Source organism: Vulpes vulpes, chromosome 16, assembly GCF_048418805.1.
Source record: "Vulpes vulpes isolate BD-2025 chromosome 16, VulVul3, whole genome shotgun sequence".
Classification (NCBI taxonomy): domain Eukaryota; kingdom Metazoa; phylum Chordata; class Mammalia; order Carnivora; family Canidae; genus Vulpes; species Vulpes vulpes.
In genome coordinates, this window is record NC_132795.1 from 47,319,142 (window position 1) to 47,336,796 (window position 17,655).

The window sequence follows — 17,655 nt, forward strand, 5'->3', positions numbered from 1 at the left end:
GCTGGGGCTCCTCCCTGCCCCACCCCCACCGGGAAGACACGGTGCCTTCACTGGGTGCCTGGGTATGAACGTCCCCAAGCCTGATGCTGTTCACAGAGAATAGCCTCCATTGTGTAAACGCAGCCGGCCCTTCCCAGAAACGGGTTCCTGAGGATTTGTGCTGACAAGCCTGCCTCTCGGCCAGAGGGCACAGGCCCCACCTAGCTGCACCAGGGCTCCAGGTGAGCAGGATGCTGACCCCCACTTCTTTATAGCCGCTCAACCTTTACAGGTATCCTGGGCTTTCCAGGGCTGGCTCAAGGACGTGGAGAACATGTGGGAGCCCGGGAGCCCACAGGGATCAGAGGTCAGAGGCCATAAAAAAGCACAGTCACTTCCCAGTATCCAGCGCATTTTGAGGTGGGAAGGCACGCTGGGTGTTCCATGTGAGCATTTATTTTGGCAATGCGATGCAGTAACTCCCCAGTGGAGGAATGGGGTGGTGTGGAAAACAGACGGACAGCAGGCTGTCTGGCCCCATGGCCCCCACGTTCACGGCCAATGACAGGACACAGGGAGGCTGCAGGGGCCCCACCACAGGGACCCTGCCACAGAGGCAAGGACAGGAGCTCCCTGGGCTGCGGTGCCAGGCCTCCTGGCCGTGCCTTACCAATGGGGCCTGTGGACCTGGTCCTGTGGGTCCCTTGGATCCTGGCTCTGTGGGGTGGAGAGGGACCAGCTGCACATCTACTCACAGCTGCAGGTGGGGAAAGGGGGAGGGTGGCGAATGAGCTGGGCTTCCCAGAGTGGCTCAGACCATAGCTGCCTCTTTCAGTGACCCCACAGGAAGGAGGTGAGTGCAGGGGGCCCACAGGGAGGGGCAGGCCTAGTGCAGGAGGAAACAAGCAGAGCTCACTTTTGCAGGGACTGCAGTTCCGGAGGTAGATTGCACCCTGTGTAGACACCGTTGGTAATACTGTATTCCAGTAAAGCACCAAAACAGGGATCCTGCTGAAACACCAAGGAGCCAGGCCTCAAACCCCACACTGTCTGAGTGGCACCCTGTTATAAGGCCCTTTCCTCTTTGGGTGACTCACTTTGACCAGAACGTGAGGATTTCCCAGCACAATCAGCAAGGCTTTGGGTCTGGTGATTGCAACATTAAATCTTTTTGAGTTGGATAAGAAACCCAAAAAATATCTATCATCTTCAAATCTATCTTCATTTGACCGTACCTAAAAAAACACACAGATGAGAAAAACGGTATCATAAGTTTTTCTGACATGGAAAGAAACTTGGTATTTTAAAAGCATTTTTTTTTTTTAAATTTTAAAAGCATTTAAAAAAAATATTAAACAACAGTATAACTCCATTTTTGGTTAAAGAAGGAAAAACCCGGCGGTGTAAGGGGAGCCTCACATGAGACCCACTAATGTATCTCTAGGGTAGAGTTGTAGGCAATTCCAATTTCCTTTATCCTACCTGAATTTTCTAATTTACCTGCAGTTTACATGTACTGTTCAGTAAAGAGGATTTAAAAATGGAACGTGGGGTTTTCAGGATTTACCTGGCATTCCTCAGGTGAGAGCCGAGCTGCTGTGGCCGGCGTGTTATGGCAGGCCCTCATTTCCTGCCTGGCCCTCCCATCCCCTTCTCTTTCAACATCCGTCCCTCTATCTCTAGCATATTTCCCACTTCTTCCTGGGATTCTTTTATTTTTGTGTCAGTAGATCTTTGAGCGAGCTATCTATGCCTTTTTTTTTTTTTTTTATGATAGTCACAGAGAGAGAGAAAGAGAGAGAGAGAGAGAGAGAGAGAGAGGCAGAGACATAGGCAGAGGGAGAAGCAGGCTCCATGCACCGGGAGCCTGACGTGGGATTCGATCCCGGGTCTCCAGGATCGCGCCCCGGGCCAAAGGCAGGAGCTAAACCGCTGCGCCACCCAGGGATCCCCCTATCTATGCCTTTTAAAGAAGCTCCTCCATAGTTAACAGCTTAAGATGATGCTGGAGCATCTCTATCCTGCAACTGGTTTTCTGCACTACTGATCCGCCTCTGCCACTTTCTACTGGAATGTACTAGGAACCTGGTGACCATCAGGTGGCATCAGACACACTGCCACCCCTACTGAAAAATGGGAATACTTACAGTGGAGATAATGATGGCCAAATATTCTTGCCCTTGAAACTCCTCTACTGATCCAACCTTTATGTCCATCAGATCAATGTTTCGCAAAAGAATTTTTATTTTTTCCACCTTTGAAGCAGATAAAGATTAAACATAACACATTTGACCATTTCTTTATATATATGTAAGCATAAGCCAAATAAATATTAACCAATACAAAATATTGCTTTTCAATTCCAAATCCTATTTCATCTGACTTAATTTGATTAGAACACAAATTCTGATTCCAGATACAGTACACTGGGGGAAGGGGACACCTATGTCAGAAGCAAAGTTTCCCTCACCCCATGAGTGCACAGCAGGGAGGGCCGAGGCATGTGCCTGCTGCTGCATGGACATGGCCATCTCCATGGGGACAGCACAGGGCCCCACACCCCAGGGGCCTGGAAGCTTCTATACAACTGGCACAGTGGGAGCAGCCGAGTCATGGAAACGGGACCCTGCACTGTGTGTCTAGAGATAAGGCTCTCCAATGGGTGTTGGTAAAAGAAACATCAAATTAAAATTTTGCAGAAAAGTCTACAGAATAGGAGTTAGCTCAGCAGTTGCGGGGAAAACTGTTCCCTAGGAGGGCATTGAGGGGGCCCCTTGCCCACTGCCAGGTGAATAGACTCCAGCCCCCTCCCTGGCATCTGAGCACCAGAGGTCTGTGTGTGGAGCAGGCCTGTGGGAGCCCCCTGCTGGGGGGCACAGAGGCAGTGGCTATGGAAGGACTCGTGCCACTTGTCTCCACTCTCCTTCCAGACTCTGAACAAGGAAGCTCAGAGGAGTGGTCAGCAGGGCCACACCTGCTTCCGGTAGGGTGTGATCACACCAATGTCAGCGGTGGACACTTGGCTGGAGACGCCCCTGGCCAGGAGACAGCAGTAGCGCATGACCTGGACAGCTTCCGCCGCATTGAACCATGACGGGCTCCTCCCTTCACGAGCTTCGCTGCCCTGAGTTAATCAGGAGACAAGAGAATGGGACATCTGTCACAAAACTTCATTTCCTCAACAGATGCTTATGCAGGTAACAATGAACAACGAAAGGAGCAGAAGCAGGTGTTGGGAATACAGCATGAATGAGAGTGAAACACCCTGCTGTCTGGCACACCACACGCTCCAGCAGTCTGACCAGCTTCAGGAATGGTGGGACCCACCACAACTACAAGAGCCCAGAGGAGAAGGGCTGCGTGGAGCCGTGATCTGTGGAACAGGAGTGGATGGTCAGCGAGGCCTGTGCCAACAGATGCATGTGCAGGAGGGTATGCTAGAAACAGGGACAGGTGTTACTGCAGCCAAAACCCAGGGGTCCAGGGTGAGCGCAGACTGCATGGCCTGCAGAGGCAGGTGGCCAGCTGGGGTCAGCTCAGCAGGGGGCGAGTGCAGCCCTGCCACGGGCCAGGTAGGTGACCACGCACTCAGAGTCCCACTCCCTCCCTACATGTAGGTACGGGCCCTCTCAGCCAACCAACAAAGACGACATGCAACTGACCAGCATCACTAACAATCAGGGAAACAGATCCAAACTCCAAGATCCCACCTCACACATGGCTACTATCAAAAAACAAAACGTGTTGGTGAGGATGTGGAGAAACTGGATGCCTGTATGCTGCTGATGGGAACGTAAATTGGTCCTGTCACTGTGGGAAGCAGCATGGAGGCTCCTCAGAAAATTAATCAGACGATATGATTCATCAATCCCACTTCTGGGTCTAGACCCAAAAGAACCGAAAGCGGGGACTCCGACTAGCACCTGCACAGCATCTGCCGCAGTGTTACCCCGCAGCGGCGGAAGCAACGGACCGATGAACTGCAGCTGAATGACAGGATGGACCATCCTTGGCTTTCAAAAGGAAGGAGGTGCAGACACCCAGGTGAGCCCTGAGGACGCTGTGCTCAGTGACCTACGCCAGACACAGAAGGACGAATCCTGTACGGTTCCACTGCTATGAAGCACGTGCAGTGGTCAGACTCCTGGGGACACAGGGCAGCTGGTGGTGCAGGGGGCCGGGGAGGAGGCTGGGGGCGGGGTATGTGTGATGGGGACATAGCTTCAGTGTGTGGGGTGGGAAAGTTCTAATAACTGGCTGTAAAACAATGTGAATATATTTAACACTACTGGATTGTATACTTAAAAATGGCTAATGAAATAAACGTATGTCATATGTATTTTACCACACACACAGAAAAAAACACCAGATAGAGCAATTAGAATGCATTAATTCTGAGGATGTTTTCTGCTGCTAAGCCATATGTAATTTATCTGTTATTATTTTAAAATTTTTTATAGTTTATTTATTCACTTTTTAAAGTAATTTCTACACCCAATGTGGGGCTTGACTCACAATCCTGAAATCAACAGTCACACGCTCTATCAACTGAGCCAGCCAGGTACCCCATAATTTATCTTTTAGATTTACAATAGAGAAGATACCTAAAAAAAAAAATTAAGTTTGATGAACCTTAGGAAACTTCTAAACTGAAGAGATAAAACATTAAACAGAAAGCAACCAATCACATACAAAAAATAAGGAAAAAGAAGAAATAATTGATTAAAAACGTAAAGGGCAGCCCAGGTAGCCCAGCGGTTTTAGCGCCACCTTCAGCCCAGGGCGTGATCCTGGAGATGGGGGATCGAGTCCCACATCGAGCTCCCTGCATGGAGCCTGCTTCTCCCTCTGCCTGTGTCTCTGCCTCTCTCTCTCTGTCTCTCATGAATAAATAAAATCTTAAAAAAAATAATAAACATAAAGATGAAGGAATAAAGGTCAATAACCAACCATAAGTTGGACTGATTATCTCATTAAAACCAGAGACCCTCAAATTGGATTAAACATTAAAACTAGCTGCTCCTAAGACAGATACCTAAAATAAGATGATAAAGAAAGAATGAAAAGAAAGAACAGAGATACCAGATTAAAAAGAAACAAGAAGGGGCCCTGGAGAACTCCGCTGGTTAAGACTCTGACTCTTGATTTTGGCTCAGGTCAGGATCTCAGAATCCTGGGATGGAGCCCTGTGGTGGGCTCTGCACTCACTGGGTAGTCTGCTTGGGATTCTCGCCCTCTGCCCCTCCCCAGCACACACTCTCTCTCTAAAATAAACAAATCTTAAAAACAACCCAAAAAGAAACAGCAAGGAGTGGTAACATTAATATTACCAGGTGGAATTTAAGGCTAAAAACATGAAACAGTATAGAAGAACATTATATGATAAGGAAGATAATCATAAACCTGTATGCAGGAAACACCACAGAAGTTCAACACTTAAGGCAGAAAGTACTGGAAATTCAAAAACAATCTGATAAAACAGCACCACTATAACAGGAGACATCATTACTCTTCCCCTTTAGTGGGAGTACCTAGTGGACAAAATCTAAGTCAGAATACAGGAGAACTAAGTAACAGACTCCATAAGTTTATTTAAAAAATGTTGGGATCCCTGGGTGGCTCAGCAGTTGAGCGCCTGCCTTCACCCCAGGGCGTGATCCTGGAGACCCCGGATCAAGTCCCACATCGGGCTCCCCGCATGGAGCCTGCTTCTCCCTCTCTCTCTGTGTCTCTCATGAATAAATAAATAAAATCTTAAAAAAAAAATGTATACAGGGGGAGGCGGGGCTCTTGGGGGTGGCTTAATCCGTTAAGTGTCTGCCTTCAGATCAGGTCAGATCATGATCCTGGGGTCCTGGGATCAAGCCCTGTGTCGAGCTCTCTGCTCACTGGGGAGTCTGCTTCTCTCTCTTCTCCTCCCCCTTGCTTGTGTTCTCTCTCTCTCTCAAATAAATAAATATAATCTTTAAAAAAATGTATAGAATGTACATTTTGTGTGTGTGTGTGTGGGGGGGTGGTATGTCCTTAGAACATTTACCAAACCTGATACCTATTTGACCACAAATTTTTTTTTTTTTGACCACAAATTTTTAAAAGCAAAGAGTTTTTGATCAGAACCTAATAAAATTAGAAATAAAAAAAAGGTGGCCAAAGTATTCTTAGCCAGTTGGAAATTAAGAAAAATACTTCTCTATAATCCTTAGATCAACAAAGAAAATAAAGAGAAAGTTATAAATGTCCAGAAAGTCATGAAAGGAGGATCCCTCAGCAGACGTATGTGGAAAGAGAAAGCTATAGGATGGCATCCCCAGGGCCTTCCTAATTAAGAGGATGAGGAACATGGGAACGAACTGTCCATCTTAGGGAGTTTTAACAAAGAAAATAAATAAGAAGGTAAGGAAAAAAAAAAAGTAAGGGGGATGCTTAAAGACAAAGCTGAAATTAATGAATAAAACAAAGAGGAGAAAACACAAGCAAGTGCAAAGCTGCTTTTTCGATTGACCAGGGGTTGCCACATCTCTCCTGCAGAAGGCCAGTTGCGTATCTCAGGCCTTGACAGGACTATGCTGTCCTATTCAACTCTACTGTAGCAGAAAGAAGTCTGAGATCAGCGACCTGTCTGCTGGGCACAGGCTTCCAACTCTCTTCTTTATAAGGACAAGACTACAGTGACCTTGGTGGTCCCACCTTGGGCCACCCTCGGGCTCAGCCCTGCCCTACAATGTTCACACAGCATGTTCTACTGCACTTCCTCTGCTGAGATGGCATGGGGATGGAGCAGTGAGTCAGAGTTCCTCCTAGAGCCTCCCCAGGAGCAGGTGTCAGTCAAAGTCACACTCCCATGAGGTGGCCCTTGCCAGGCAGGGTGTCTGACATTGCACCCCAGGACGTGGAGGGGCCTGCAGGAGCCGAGGGTGAGTGTGCAGAGGGAGAGGAGCAAGGGCCAAGCCTCACTAGCGATCCTGAGGCCACTGAATTGGTGATAAAACCCTTTCTGCTGCCATGAAGGGAGTAGACCAAAATCTCTGCAACTCAGCCCCATTTTATACTCAAGGCACAGAGTAGAGTCTAGGACACAATTTGAGGCCCTTAAAAAATCCTTACTGAATAAATATTTCTGGACTTTGTTCCACTGACCAATTTCTTTTCTATGAGTCAAAAGTATGCTTTTATTTGTTATTGTTTGTAGCATGTTATCTAGGCGACTTTGTATCTCATTCTTCTACAAATACTGTTTGCACACTTACAACACATTTGCACACTCATAATCGCTTTCTCACGAAAAAACCAATTGTGACTTCTATGTAGACTGTGATAAAAATATGAATGAATACGGGCAGAACAATACTGGTCTCTCTCTCTTCATGGGCACCACGTGCCCGTCTCACTTCATGCATGTGGGTTCCTAAGCTCTCTGGCTCTACAGCAACTCTGTTTACTTCTCCTTAGACTGACTTCGAGATAACGGTAGAGAGACCTCTGATCCCCTCTGCATTTTCTCACTGGTTTTTCTGATGTACAGGGGAGCCGCACAGAGCAGGGGCAGTGTCCCTGGGAGCCAGAGCAGCATACAAGGCTGGGAGAGGCACAGGCCACTGAGGGCTCGTGCTGAGTGCTCCAAGGGAGGTCTTAGTCTCACCGCAGAACCTCCTTTCCTTCAATTCTCTTTTGTCCAAAGGCAGGCACTTCACAGTCACACGTGAATGTGATACTGCCTCTCCGTCCACTCCCGAGAGAGCAGACACATACACAGGCACGAGGCAGTGTGCCCTCACCTGGAACCTTGAAGGCAGGCTGCATGGAGGAGGGGGCAGCCATCTCCCCAGGGGCACCCCAGCACTAGCTCCTCCTGTCCTAGGGTCTGGGTGCAGCCCCAATTCTGGATGAGAACTTGGGGGTGGTTAATGCAAACGATGACTTCTGGTTCTAACAACCAAGTTCTAATACACATGTCATTTTCTGGACTACTGAGCATCTAGCTCTTTCTGCCTGGTGAGGCCATGGTGAGGAGGAGGCCCTCCCCACCCCATTACCAGTCCACTCACTTGACCAGACCAGCAAGGTGCGTGGTCACTCTGGGTGAGCAGGGGAGCTCCCTGAGCTCTACTTGTCACCCCGCCTTCCATGCAGCTACAGGCCATCTTCAGTGCCCTCCGCGTCAAATCCTACTAGGGTGACACTCTCTACGCCTACGTGGGCCAGCACCTCCTCAGATCTGTTCTGTGTACAGTCACCTGAGTGGTGGCCAGGCCGGCCTTGCAGGGGCAAAAGCCCTCCTTTACTCTTACTCTTCAGCACCAGCACGACCATCAGCACCGCCCCCCTCGGTAAATGCTTCATTAACAACGGATCTGAACACACACACACAATGAAGGTGCTTAAAGCCCGGAACACCACTGTGCACCGCGCGGTCACTCAGCTGCTAGAGCTGAGCCGCTCCCCTTCCCCACAAACGCACAACTCACCCGCACACCGTGGAATATGAGTGGGAAGCCTTTCTTTGGTAACTTCTCCCAGCCCAGCAGGGAGGTCACCACCTTGGGGTCTGCGCACACTTCAAGCTCTTTGTGGTAGAACAGCCTGGACGGCAGCGCCAGCAGAGCTGGGTGGGACCTGTAGTTCTTCACCAGCTTCGTGACCTGCAAGGAGACAGCTGGCAGCAGGTCCCCAGCTAAACAGGCCCGCGCATGGAGCATTTCTGCCAAAGACAAAAATGCTGACACACCACCTCGGGTCACAGCTCCAGGGCCGGTCCTCCCAAACCTGGCCTGTCACCTGCCACCTCATTAGGATGTGCTCTTGCACCTCTAATGACTTTTTGAACAAAGGATCTGTTTTCTTAGCTGAAATATAATTAGCATACAGGGTCATAACGAGTTTCTGCTGCAATAAAACAAATCAACAATTCTATACATGAGCCAGCGCTCATCACAAGAAGTGTACTCTTCATCCCCGTCACCTATTTCACCTGCCACCGCCTACCTCCCCTCTGGTGACCATCAGTTTGCTTTCTGTATTTAAGAGTCTGTCTCCTTGTTTCTTATATTCCACACGAATGAAATCATATGGTATTCATCTTCCTAAATTAACTTATTTCACTCAGCATAATGCCTTCCGGATCCATCCATGTTGTTGTAAATGTGAAGAACATCATTCCTTCTGATGGCTGAGTAATATTCCATCGTGTATAGATGTTTATGTGTGTGTATATATATATATATATCACATCTTCCGTGTCTATTCATCTGTCAGACATGGGTCAAGGTGGCCCTTTCTTGAGAGGACTCAGGACTAAAGTGTTCCCTTTAAGACTTTGTAAGAAAATGTAAATTTCACTAAGAGGGTCAAGAGGTGAACCTGACTTAAAAGGATCCAGTAGGAAAAGAAAACAGAGCCAGGGAGTGTGCAGTTCTTAAAGGCAGGCCCTGATTTGCAGGTGCCCTATGACCTGGAGTTGATGGCAGGGGTTGCTCATCCATGAACCTATCCCAGTCCACAGAGGAGTTGAGGCCACCACTGGGGGGATGGCCATGGAGGGCCTTGGGCTCACGGAGATCTCCTGCCTTCTTCTGATCATGGGGCTCTGGCTGGGGGACTGAGATAGCCAGTGAGGGGGTGAGCTGGAGGTGGCTGCATGGACGGCAGGCCTTTGTGTGCCTCCCTGGGATCTCTCCTCAGCTTCTGTGGGGCCACTTCCACTCCAGGCCCTGCTCTCCCCTGGAGTCCTGAAGGCATCCTGAAAAGCAACCGCCTCACCTTCCTCATCCATGTCCCCAGGCCCTGAAAGGGGTTTCTGGCTGTGCCATGCCCTGATCAGGGACAAAGGGTAGCAGTGGAGGAGGGTGGGTCTGTAGTCATGGACTGGGCAAGGGCAGGCCAGTGCGTCTGGAGGTGACAGCTGCCTGTGTACTGGGATTTACAAGCCCGGCTCTCGGGCAGGCTGAGCCAAGGACAGAGACGGCTCCGTGTCCAGACTGCCTGGACTTCCCCAGCTGTTACCACTGGTCCCCAGTGGCAATCAGTCCAGGCACAGAAATCCCCACGCGGGGGGCGGGGGGGGACTTTCAGTTTACAAACCCTCCTGATCACCCGCTCTGAACCCAGCCTTGGCTGACCCAGGGCCACCTGGATGGGCCACAAGAGTCAGCAGGGGTGGAGTGTGACAGGCTGAAACTGGGGTCCTGGGGCCTAGGGAGTCCATTAAGTCCCCCAGGGAGCCGCAGGAGCCCTTCCCCTGACAGATTCCTTCTGATTTGCAGGTTGGAAAATGCTGAGGCTCCAGAGTCTGAATGGCTTTCTGGGTCCCACTCCCTGCCCCTTTGTCTTGTTTGGCTCAAGACTTCTTGACCCGCCTCCCCTTTTCCGTGGCTTCATCTCTGGGTGCCATCATGGCTTCCAGACAGTCAACACCTGCTCTCCCCGTGCTGGGCACTCAGGCCATCCTACCCTTCTTGCCGGCCCAGCACAGACGGAGGGAGGCTTCTGGGCAACTCAGGTGGTGGGGCAGCTGATGGGGGAGGCCGACGCACACTTGGCGGCCTGCTGGCATCCACGTGGCTTTGCATGATGGCCAGCAGTCCCCACGCTATGCGTGCTGCAGCTGAGGCCCGACAGTGAGGCTGAAGCATGCTCAGTGCACCTGCAAGGCCTGCCAGTGGTTGCACGGAGCGCCCAGGCCTGGCTCCCCGCCAGCCAACAGGGTGCCCTAACCCCCACCGGGCTTCTCACTGATGCTGGGTATGAAAAGCACTGCCTCCATACCAGGGATTTGTGTTCACCACTGGCCTGGCACTGTCCTCGGCAGAAGAACTCTTCACCTGGAAGATGCATTCAGACCGCAGAGCTCCTGAGAACCACAGGTTTGCTGAGAAGTAAGTGCCCATGAGCCGCCGCCTCCCAACTCCAGGGCAGGCTCAGAGGGTTCGTGTTTGAGAAGGTGAACATCAGCCAAAGAGAAGAAGAAGCTGCTTGGATGGTGTCCTGGGTCTAGAAGCTGAGCAGTCCTTCCTTGGGGACAGAGTGCTGCATGCTTCACTCTGCGTTCATCCTGCAGCCTTGACATGAACCACGAAGCCTTGTCTCAGCTCGGCTGCAGGTGGCCCCTGGTTTCTGGACCGTGAGGCCATGGTGGCTAAGGGCACATCCCACTGACCCATTGGCCGCTCAAAGCCTGGCTGGGACCAGGACAGGGAGCACAAATGGCAAACACTGTGTCTCCTGCCGGCCCCGGGGTGTCCTTCCCTTGTTTGTGTTGTGAGGACTCATGGACCCAAAGATTGTTCCGCCAACTGATGGTTACAGTTGTAACGTGTCCAGTCTCCAAGAGGCTAATCAAAACTCCACACTCAGTTTGGCATCTCAACCTCTGGCTCCCCCAAGCCAGGCCCTGTGTTAGCCTGTAGGGTACCCAGGGAGAGAGGCCCTCTGCGCCAAGAAACTCGGTGTAGCTTCAGGCCCTCAGAGCAGAAAGCAGCTACCAGCTGAGGCTCCTGCCTGAAAGAGTCCACTGAGCACTGCCATCCCTACCTGGGCCAGGGGCCTCCCTTCCCCCTTTGCCTGTCCGCCCTGGGGACGTGGATGTGGGGCGGCACACAGGTGTCTCCACAGGCATGGGCTCCCTGCTGCTCTCCAGGTGGGGAAAGGGCCTGGGGGCTGAGAGCCTAGCACAGGTCCTAAGCCATTTCCAGGAAAATCTGCCCAGGATCACTGTACCTCGTTTCTGTTTACTGTTCGAGTTTAGAAGGAACTCTTGTTTTCTACTGTAGGAATTCAGAGAATATGCTCCTTGGCTCATCTTAATGAGCGACATCAGAGACCCAAGGTTCCTGAGCTCGTGTGCTGGGAGAGGGGGACGTAAAATGCAGTTTGCAAGGCCCATCCCTCCAGAGTGGTCAGTTTGGCTGGGAAGGGAATGTGCAGCTTAACCAGCAAACCAGCACCACAGAGGACACAGGGCCTCTTCTTTCCGATTAGAGTAGAAGGCTCTTGCCCGTTTCCCATGTTAAGCCAGATTTAGCTCTTACTGTGCGTGGCCATACAGACCTCAGCCATCAGCCTCAGGCTGGACCACCCGGAACTGCCTACCCCTCTGGGGCCGAGCAGCACATCTGAGTGGCTGGGACAGAGGAGCCAGCCAAAGGTCCCACTGAGATGGGAGGCGGAAGTGTGAGCTATTTGCCCTCCCACCCCGGGGGGCAGCTCCATGCACACAGGGAGCGGGGCCAGCAGCCACAGGGGCTGCAGCGGAACCAACAAGGGACCATGTGCCCCACCAGTCTGCTTACCAACAAGGGGTTGTAGGCGCCGCAAGCACCAAAAGCATCTTCATCTCTCAGATATGCCGGCCGGGACATCAGTCTTTCCAACATGGACACGTTCAGCCCGTAGGCCATGGCAAGTCTGGATTTAATGACCGGCCCGAGCTGCATGGGGTCTCCGGCGAGGACAATCTGTGACACACAAACGGGCACCCACAGCCAGGGGGCGCTCAGGAAACAGGCGTGGGGCACCATGCACACAAACGGCTGGCCACCCGCCTTCCGATGGCCTGGCTGGGGCTCCCGGAGCACAGGCTGGGAGGCACCTGGGCTGCAGAAGCCAGGTGAGGCGGCACAGCTGCACGAGCCAGGTGACAGAGGCTTACATGCCAGCAGTGGGGATGCGCACAAACTGGCCGGGCAGCTCTGCCCCGGTCTTCTGGAAGCACATGCTGGGCCCTTTCTCCTTGATGCTGCCCTCTCCCCAACCTCCCGCGGGCCGCTGCATCAGCTGAACTAGGTCTGCTCCCAGCTCTGTCTCTGTGCAGCCCTGTACTGACCATGGCGATGGGAGGAGGCAGGCGTGGAGGACGCAGGCAATCTGGGGAGGTCCCTCCCTGAGTATATACATGTGCCGAGAGGAGGCCTATGGGGAGCATAAAAGGACCCCAGGTCCCTGTCAGGGTGAAGGTGCGTGGAGCTTGGGGCAGGGGAGGGAGGAGAGTTGTCAGCTGCTGGTAGTGAGCCACAGCCATGCCTGGTGTCCTTGCCTGGGGGCACAGCTCTTGGTGTCTGTTTCAGACTGTGAATCAAAGGCAGAGCCGCCCATTCTTCCTTGTCCACAAGGAATGAAGTATGTGACTGAGCACAAAGCCCCAGCTTCACGAGCCTCAGGGTCCTTCGCACCTCACCTGAGCCTGTCACCCTGCGGTTGTCCTGTGCAGACTGAGGTCGGGTGTGCAGAGCACCCACCAGTGTAGAAGTGGGATGAGAACCACAGAGCAAACGGGCCTTACCTGGCTGTTGGCATCGGAAACCAGCCCCAGCGGAATAAGGCATTCTGGCTCGCTCGCCTGTCCTGCTTCGTCCACAAACACGTGTGTAAAATGTCCGACTCTGGAGCCAAAGATGTTCTCAGTGGTCATTTCTGTCAAAGTGTGTTAGCAAGCGACCGCCAACACACACCGCATGGGCACCACAGGCTGGCCCAGAAGGTGGGTGTCACCTGGTCTGGATTAACAGGCCACGGGAGACCTGAATCAAGTCCCACCAGCACCTGGGACTCTATGCAATGTATGTGCTTGTTCACAGGATGAGGGGTGGGAAAGAGCAAACTAGTGAGACCACGGGCAAGGCCGCAGCACTGTTCACATCAGAGCAGGGGCTCCTAACACCTGTTTGAGGCTCAGGAGCCGGGATGCCTAACACAGCTACACTGCCCACAAACCATGTGACCCTGGGTAGGTCACTGTCTCTCTGTGCCTCAGTTTCCCTGACATGACGTGGGAACAGGTCAGCTGGTCTAGCTGAGCGGTGCCCCCACAGGGTGGCTGCTGGCCTCCCCAGTGTGCCCTCACAAGCATGTTCTGAGTTACGATGATACCCCGACCCTCCAGACCAACGGGGGCCCCAGGCAGCCTCTGCCCCACTGGACGCCCGGAGAAAAGATCTACAGCAGGGACACCATGCCAAAAGCCACAGAGCTGCTGTTGACAGGACAAACTTCGGGCAGAGCCTGACAGCAATGCCACCAGAGTCCGCTGGCCACAGTGAAACAGCTCTGGCCCTACCTCTCTCCATCCACAGGGAGTCGGCTTACAAGCCCACAATGACACCCATAGGTCCCTCCCTACGAAAGATGAGCAAGTTGCATGCTCCTGTTTTTCTACCTCCTGTCCTAATTCCTGCTGAAGAAACTCAACGTTGATGTATCTTTCTTAGATTATAAGCACTTACGGTTTCAATCTTTTTATAAATCAGTTATTTAAAGGGATGCTGATCAGTCCCCACTATTACCTGATTATACCTCCTCAGCTTGTACAGCCCAGCGGCTTCCCACCTGCTGCTGCTGGCTCCTTCCTCGTCCCTGCCACCTCGGGGAGCCCCGGGTCCCTCTCACCTTTAGGGTCTCCCTGCCCCCCAGCCCATGTTCTCGTACCCTGCCCACACACTAGCCCCGTGCAAGCTCCACAAGGACAGGGACCTGAACCATGCCCAGGGCCTACCTCACTCCTATTTGGTAAAAGAGCCCCGCGCTGCTGCACGTGGTAATGATTATCCTGAAGCGTGAGGCCTTCCAGATATCTTCTCCATCTTTGCAGTATGGTTTGATGGCATCAGTGACTGTCTGCAGGAAGGAGGTGGGGCCAGCTTACTTTTTAAAGTATGAAGTATTTCTTTAAATTGGACAAAGCTGAACAAATCCTGAAAGATAATATCCTGTTCCCACTTCTTAATTATGACTAAGTAATGACCTGAGATTCTTTTTATTTTTTTTTTAAAGATTTACTTATTCATGAGAGACACAGAGAGAGGCAGAGACACAGAGAGAGGCAGAGACACAGACACAGAGGGAGAAGCAGGATCCCCATAGGCAGCCCAATGTGGGACTCAATCCTGGATCCTAGAATTCACGACCTGAGCTGAAGGCAGGTACCCAACTGCTGAGCCACCCAGGTGTCCCTTCTTCTTTTTAAAATATTTTATTTATTTATTCATGAGAAATACACAGAGAGGCAGAGACATAGGCAGAGGGAGAAGCAGGGAGCCCAGTGCGGGACTTGATCCCAGGACCTTGGGGTCACAACCTGAGCTGAAGGCAGATGCTCGACCACTGAGCCACCCAGGCGTCCCAACTTGAGATTCTTCAACTGAAATATTTTACACCTTCCTGTCACCTCAGCCCACGTTCTACAGACTCTACAGCCATGAACATAACACAAAATCCTGCAGATCTTTTCCCGAAACAACTGCATACATTTCCTAGATTGTTTCTTTTGTTAAGCCAACCAAGAACTTCTAATTTTCCTAAAGGGGTATTTATGGAGAAATCAATAAAACAAGACCCAAAAGAAACAATACATTTGAGTATCAAACAGAAGTGGAGCAGCAGTGTTTACTAAAGCTGAGACCGCCAGGGGTGCCAGGTGGCTCAGTCAGTTAACTGTCCGACTCTTGCTTTCTTCAACTCAGGTGGTGATCTTGTGGTCGTGAGATCGAACCTTGTCAGGCTCCATGCTGGGCATGGAGTCTGCTTGAGGTTCCCCCTCTAAAGAAAAAGCTGAGAATGCCCATCTCACAGAGAAGGAAGAGAATGTACTTCAAGTTAGGCATGTGTGGGCAGGACTTCCCTCTGCCAGCTGGCTGGGACAACTCACCTCCTCAAACCTGCAGGTGGCGTTCACACGGACCATGGTGCCAGGCCGCAGCACCTGGCTCTCATGCAGCCGCAGACACACGAGGTCGGCCGCACTGTTGGAGGGTGCACACACCAATATCCGGCTGTCCAGCAAAGCGTAGTATACCTTCAACCAGGGCACATGAGAAACAGAGGTGATAAATGTCAACCTGTCCAGGGCAGACACATGTGGTAAGTCTGACACCAACATGCTTGTGCTCACTATGCGGGGGTGGCCATGTGGGCTCCCATCGGTTCCTTACATGCCTGAGACATGGCCACTGACACATATGTGCACGTGCCAACAAGACAGGAGTCGGTGAGAGAGTTCTCTGTTCTCCAAGATCTTAACCTGTCTTCCCAAGGCAGAGATGGTGTCGTCACTCTGATTCCTGAGTGTGGCTCGTGGTATGGTACCCGCTGGGTGCTCAGCACACGTTTGCTAATTTGAATCCTGAATCTCACACACACACTCTGTACCAACTCCATGTTAAATATGGAGGCACCAGAAACTTCTGCAGAATGGTGGCTTAACTACTGTAAAGGGAACTTCTTTTCTACAACAAAGTTCATGACTGAATGGTAGAACATTTTTTAAAATTCTTTTTAAGGTTTTATTTTTAATTAATCTCTATACCCAACGTGGGGCTCGAACCTACAACCCTGAGATTAAGAGTTGTGTGCTCCACCGACTGCATCAGCCAGGCACTCCAGAATTGTCAACCATCCTAAGAATAGAGGGTCCTTTCTAAAATTATGAAATAAGCTTTGAAAATCCTACCTAGTTCCATAAACGTAGTACAAACTTGGCTAACGTGAAATAACTGAGATGAAGCTCACTCCTACTTTGATTCTGCACGAGCTGCTACTTCCTGAGAACATAAAAGTGGCATGTGGCCTGGGTCACCAGTAGCTGTGCTGCCACCTGTGCTTACCTGTAAGACAGCCTCTATTATCGTCACTGTCTTCCCGGTTCCAGGAGGTCCAAAAAGAATATACGGGAGAGGGCGGCAGTCTCCACTCAGGATTCTTCTGACTGCTAACTTCTGGTTTTCATTGAGCACAGGATTGAAAAATCCCTTCTCTCTCGCCTTACGGGTTTGAACGTCATTTACTGTATTCAAAGTGGGAACCCGTGTTAGGCAGAGGTCAAACAACTTGGCACAGCAGGAGCACAGGGCAGCAGAGCCGCCCAGAGGCGACATGGCCTATCGGGAGCCTGCTGCCGAGGTGTGCTGTCCAATAATCTGAACTTCACTGGGCGAGTCCAGAAAGTTAACTTTCTGAGAACCTAACTGCCAGCCATACAGTTCATTCTTCCACTTTCCGTGCGCACATCACCTAACCAAGACGTCAGGGACGTGGTCTGGAAAAGGCCAGCTGCAGTAGCCTGGCCTCGGGTTGAGTACCTAACCTCACATTCCTCCCCGGCCCGCCCATGCCCTCTGGGGCTGCAGTCAGCCCTCACCATACGCACCCAGATTCCTTGACTCTTCAGCAAGGGCCACTGGCCCCGGGGTGTCCTGGGCCCCAGCCTGCCTCTCCTTTGCTGCATGCTTAATCTGGTCCTTCATGGCTTTCCTATTCTAGAAAGAATCATGCAGAAAAATGGCCTTAAAAAAAAAAAGCTCTGTATTTACACAGGTTTAAAGACGGGACATAAACAGCTGTCAAAGTTCTTTGTGTTTTAACAGCTCTTCATATGGATCAGAGATTGTATGTTTCAAAACACAGTAATAAAAAAAATACAGATATCTGACAAAAAAGTTGCAAAAAGGTTTCTTTTTTGAATTCCCTTACAAATAAAAGCAAGAACAAACTAAACTCTGTATGGTGACGCCAGACAAAGGGTGATACTTATTTGACGAAGGGGTCTTCTCTATCTGCATCCTTCCCCGCCCTGCTCATCTGTGAGGGAAAACTCAACAGTACTGGAGTTAAATCCTGGCCCCTGGTTCCCCTGGGGCCCCTCAGGCGAAACCCTTTCCTCTGCAGCCTGAGTAAGGCCGGCAGGGATGGCTC

The 17,655-nt window shown here is 51.2% G+C and overlaps 1 protein-coding gene across 3 annotated transcripts in view; it reads right to left on the minus strand.

The window, feature by feature from the left end:
* Window positions 1-413: 413 nt before the first annotated feature.
* MOV10L1 (Mov10 like RNA helicase 1) overlaps window positions 414-17,655 on the minus strand; it is a 71,302-nt gene continuing 54,060 nt past the window's right edge. For 2 of the 3 annotated variants that reach the window (XM_072742852.1, XM_072742851.1), the window contains exons 16-27: window positions 17,111-17,219; window positions 16,569-16,747; window positions 15,614-15,760; window positions 14,462-14,583; window positions 13,253-13,352; window positions 12,264-12,428; window positions 8,445-8,618; window positions 2,954-3,103; window positions 2,127-2,234; window positions 1,077-1,214; window positions 896-987; window positions 414-736 (exon numbers count right to left, since the gene is read on the minus strand). In XM_072742852.1, the coding sequence (XP_072598953.1) occupies window positions 727-736; window positions 896-987; window positions 1,077-1,214; window positions 2,127-2,234; window positions 2,954-3,103; window positions 8,445-8,618; window positions 12,264-12,428; window positions 13,253-13,352; window positions 14,462-14,583; window positions 15,614-15,760; window positions 16,569-16,747; window positions 17,111-17,219 (1,494 nt within the window). In that variant the 3' untranslated portion in view covers window positions 414-726. Of the gene's footprint in view, window positions 737-895; window positions 991-1,076; window positions 1,215-2,126; window positions 2,235-2,953; window positions 3,104-8,444; window positions 8,619-12,263; window positions 12,429-13,252; window positions 13,353-14,461; window positions 14,584-15,613; window positions 15,761-16,568; window positions 16,748-17,110; window positions 17,220-17,655 lie in introns of all 3 variants that reach the window. The other variant, XM_072742850.1, reaches the window with a different exon arrangement.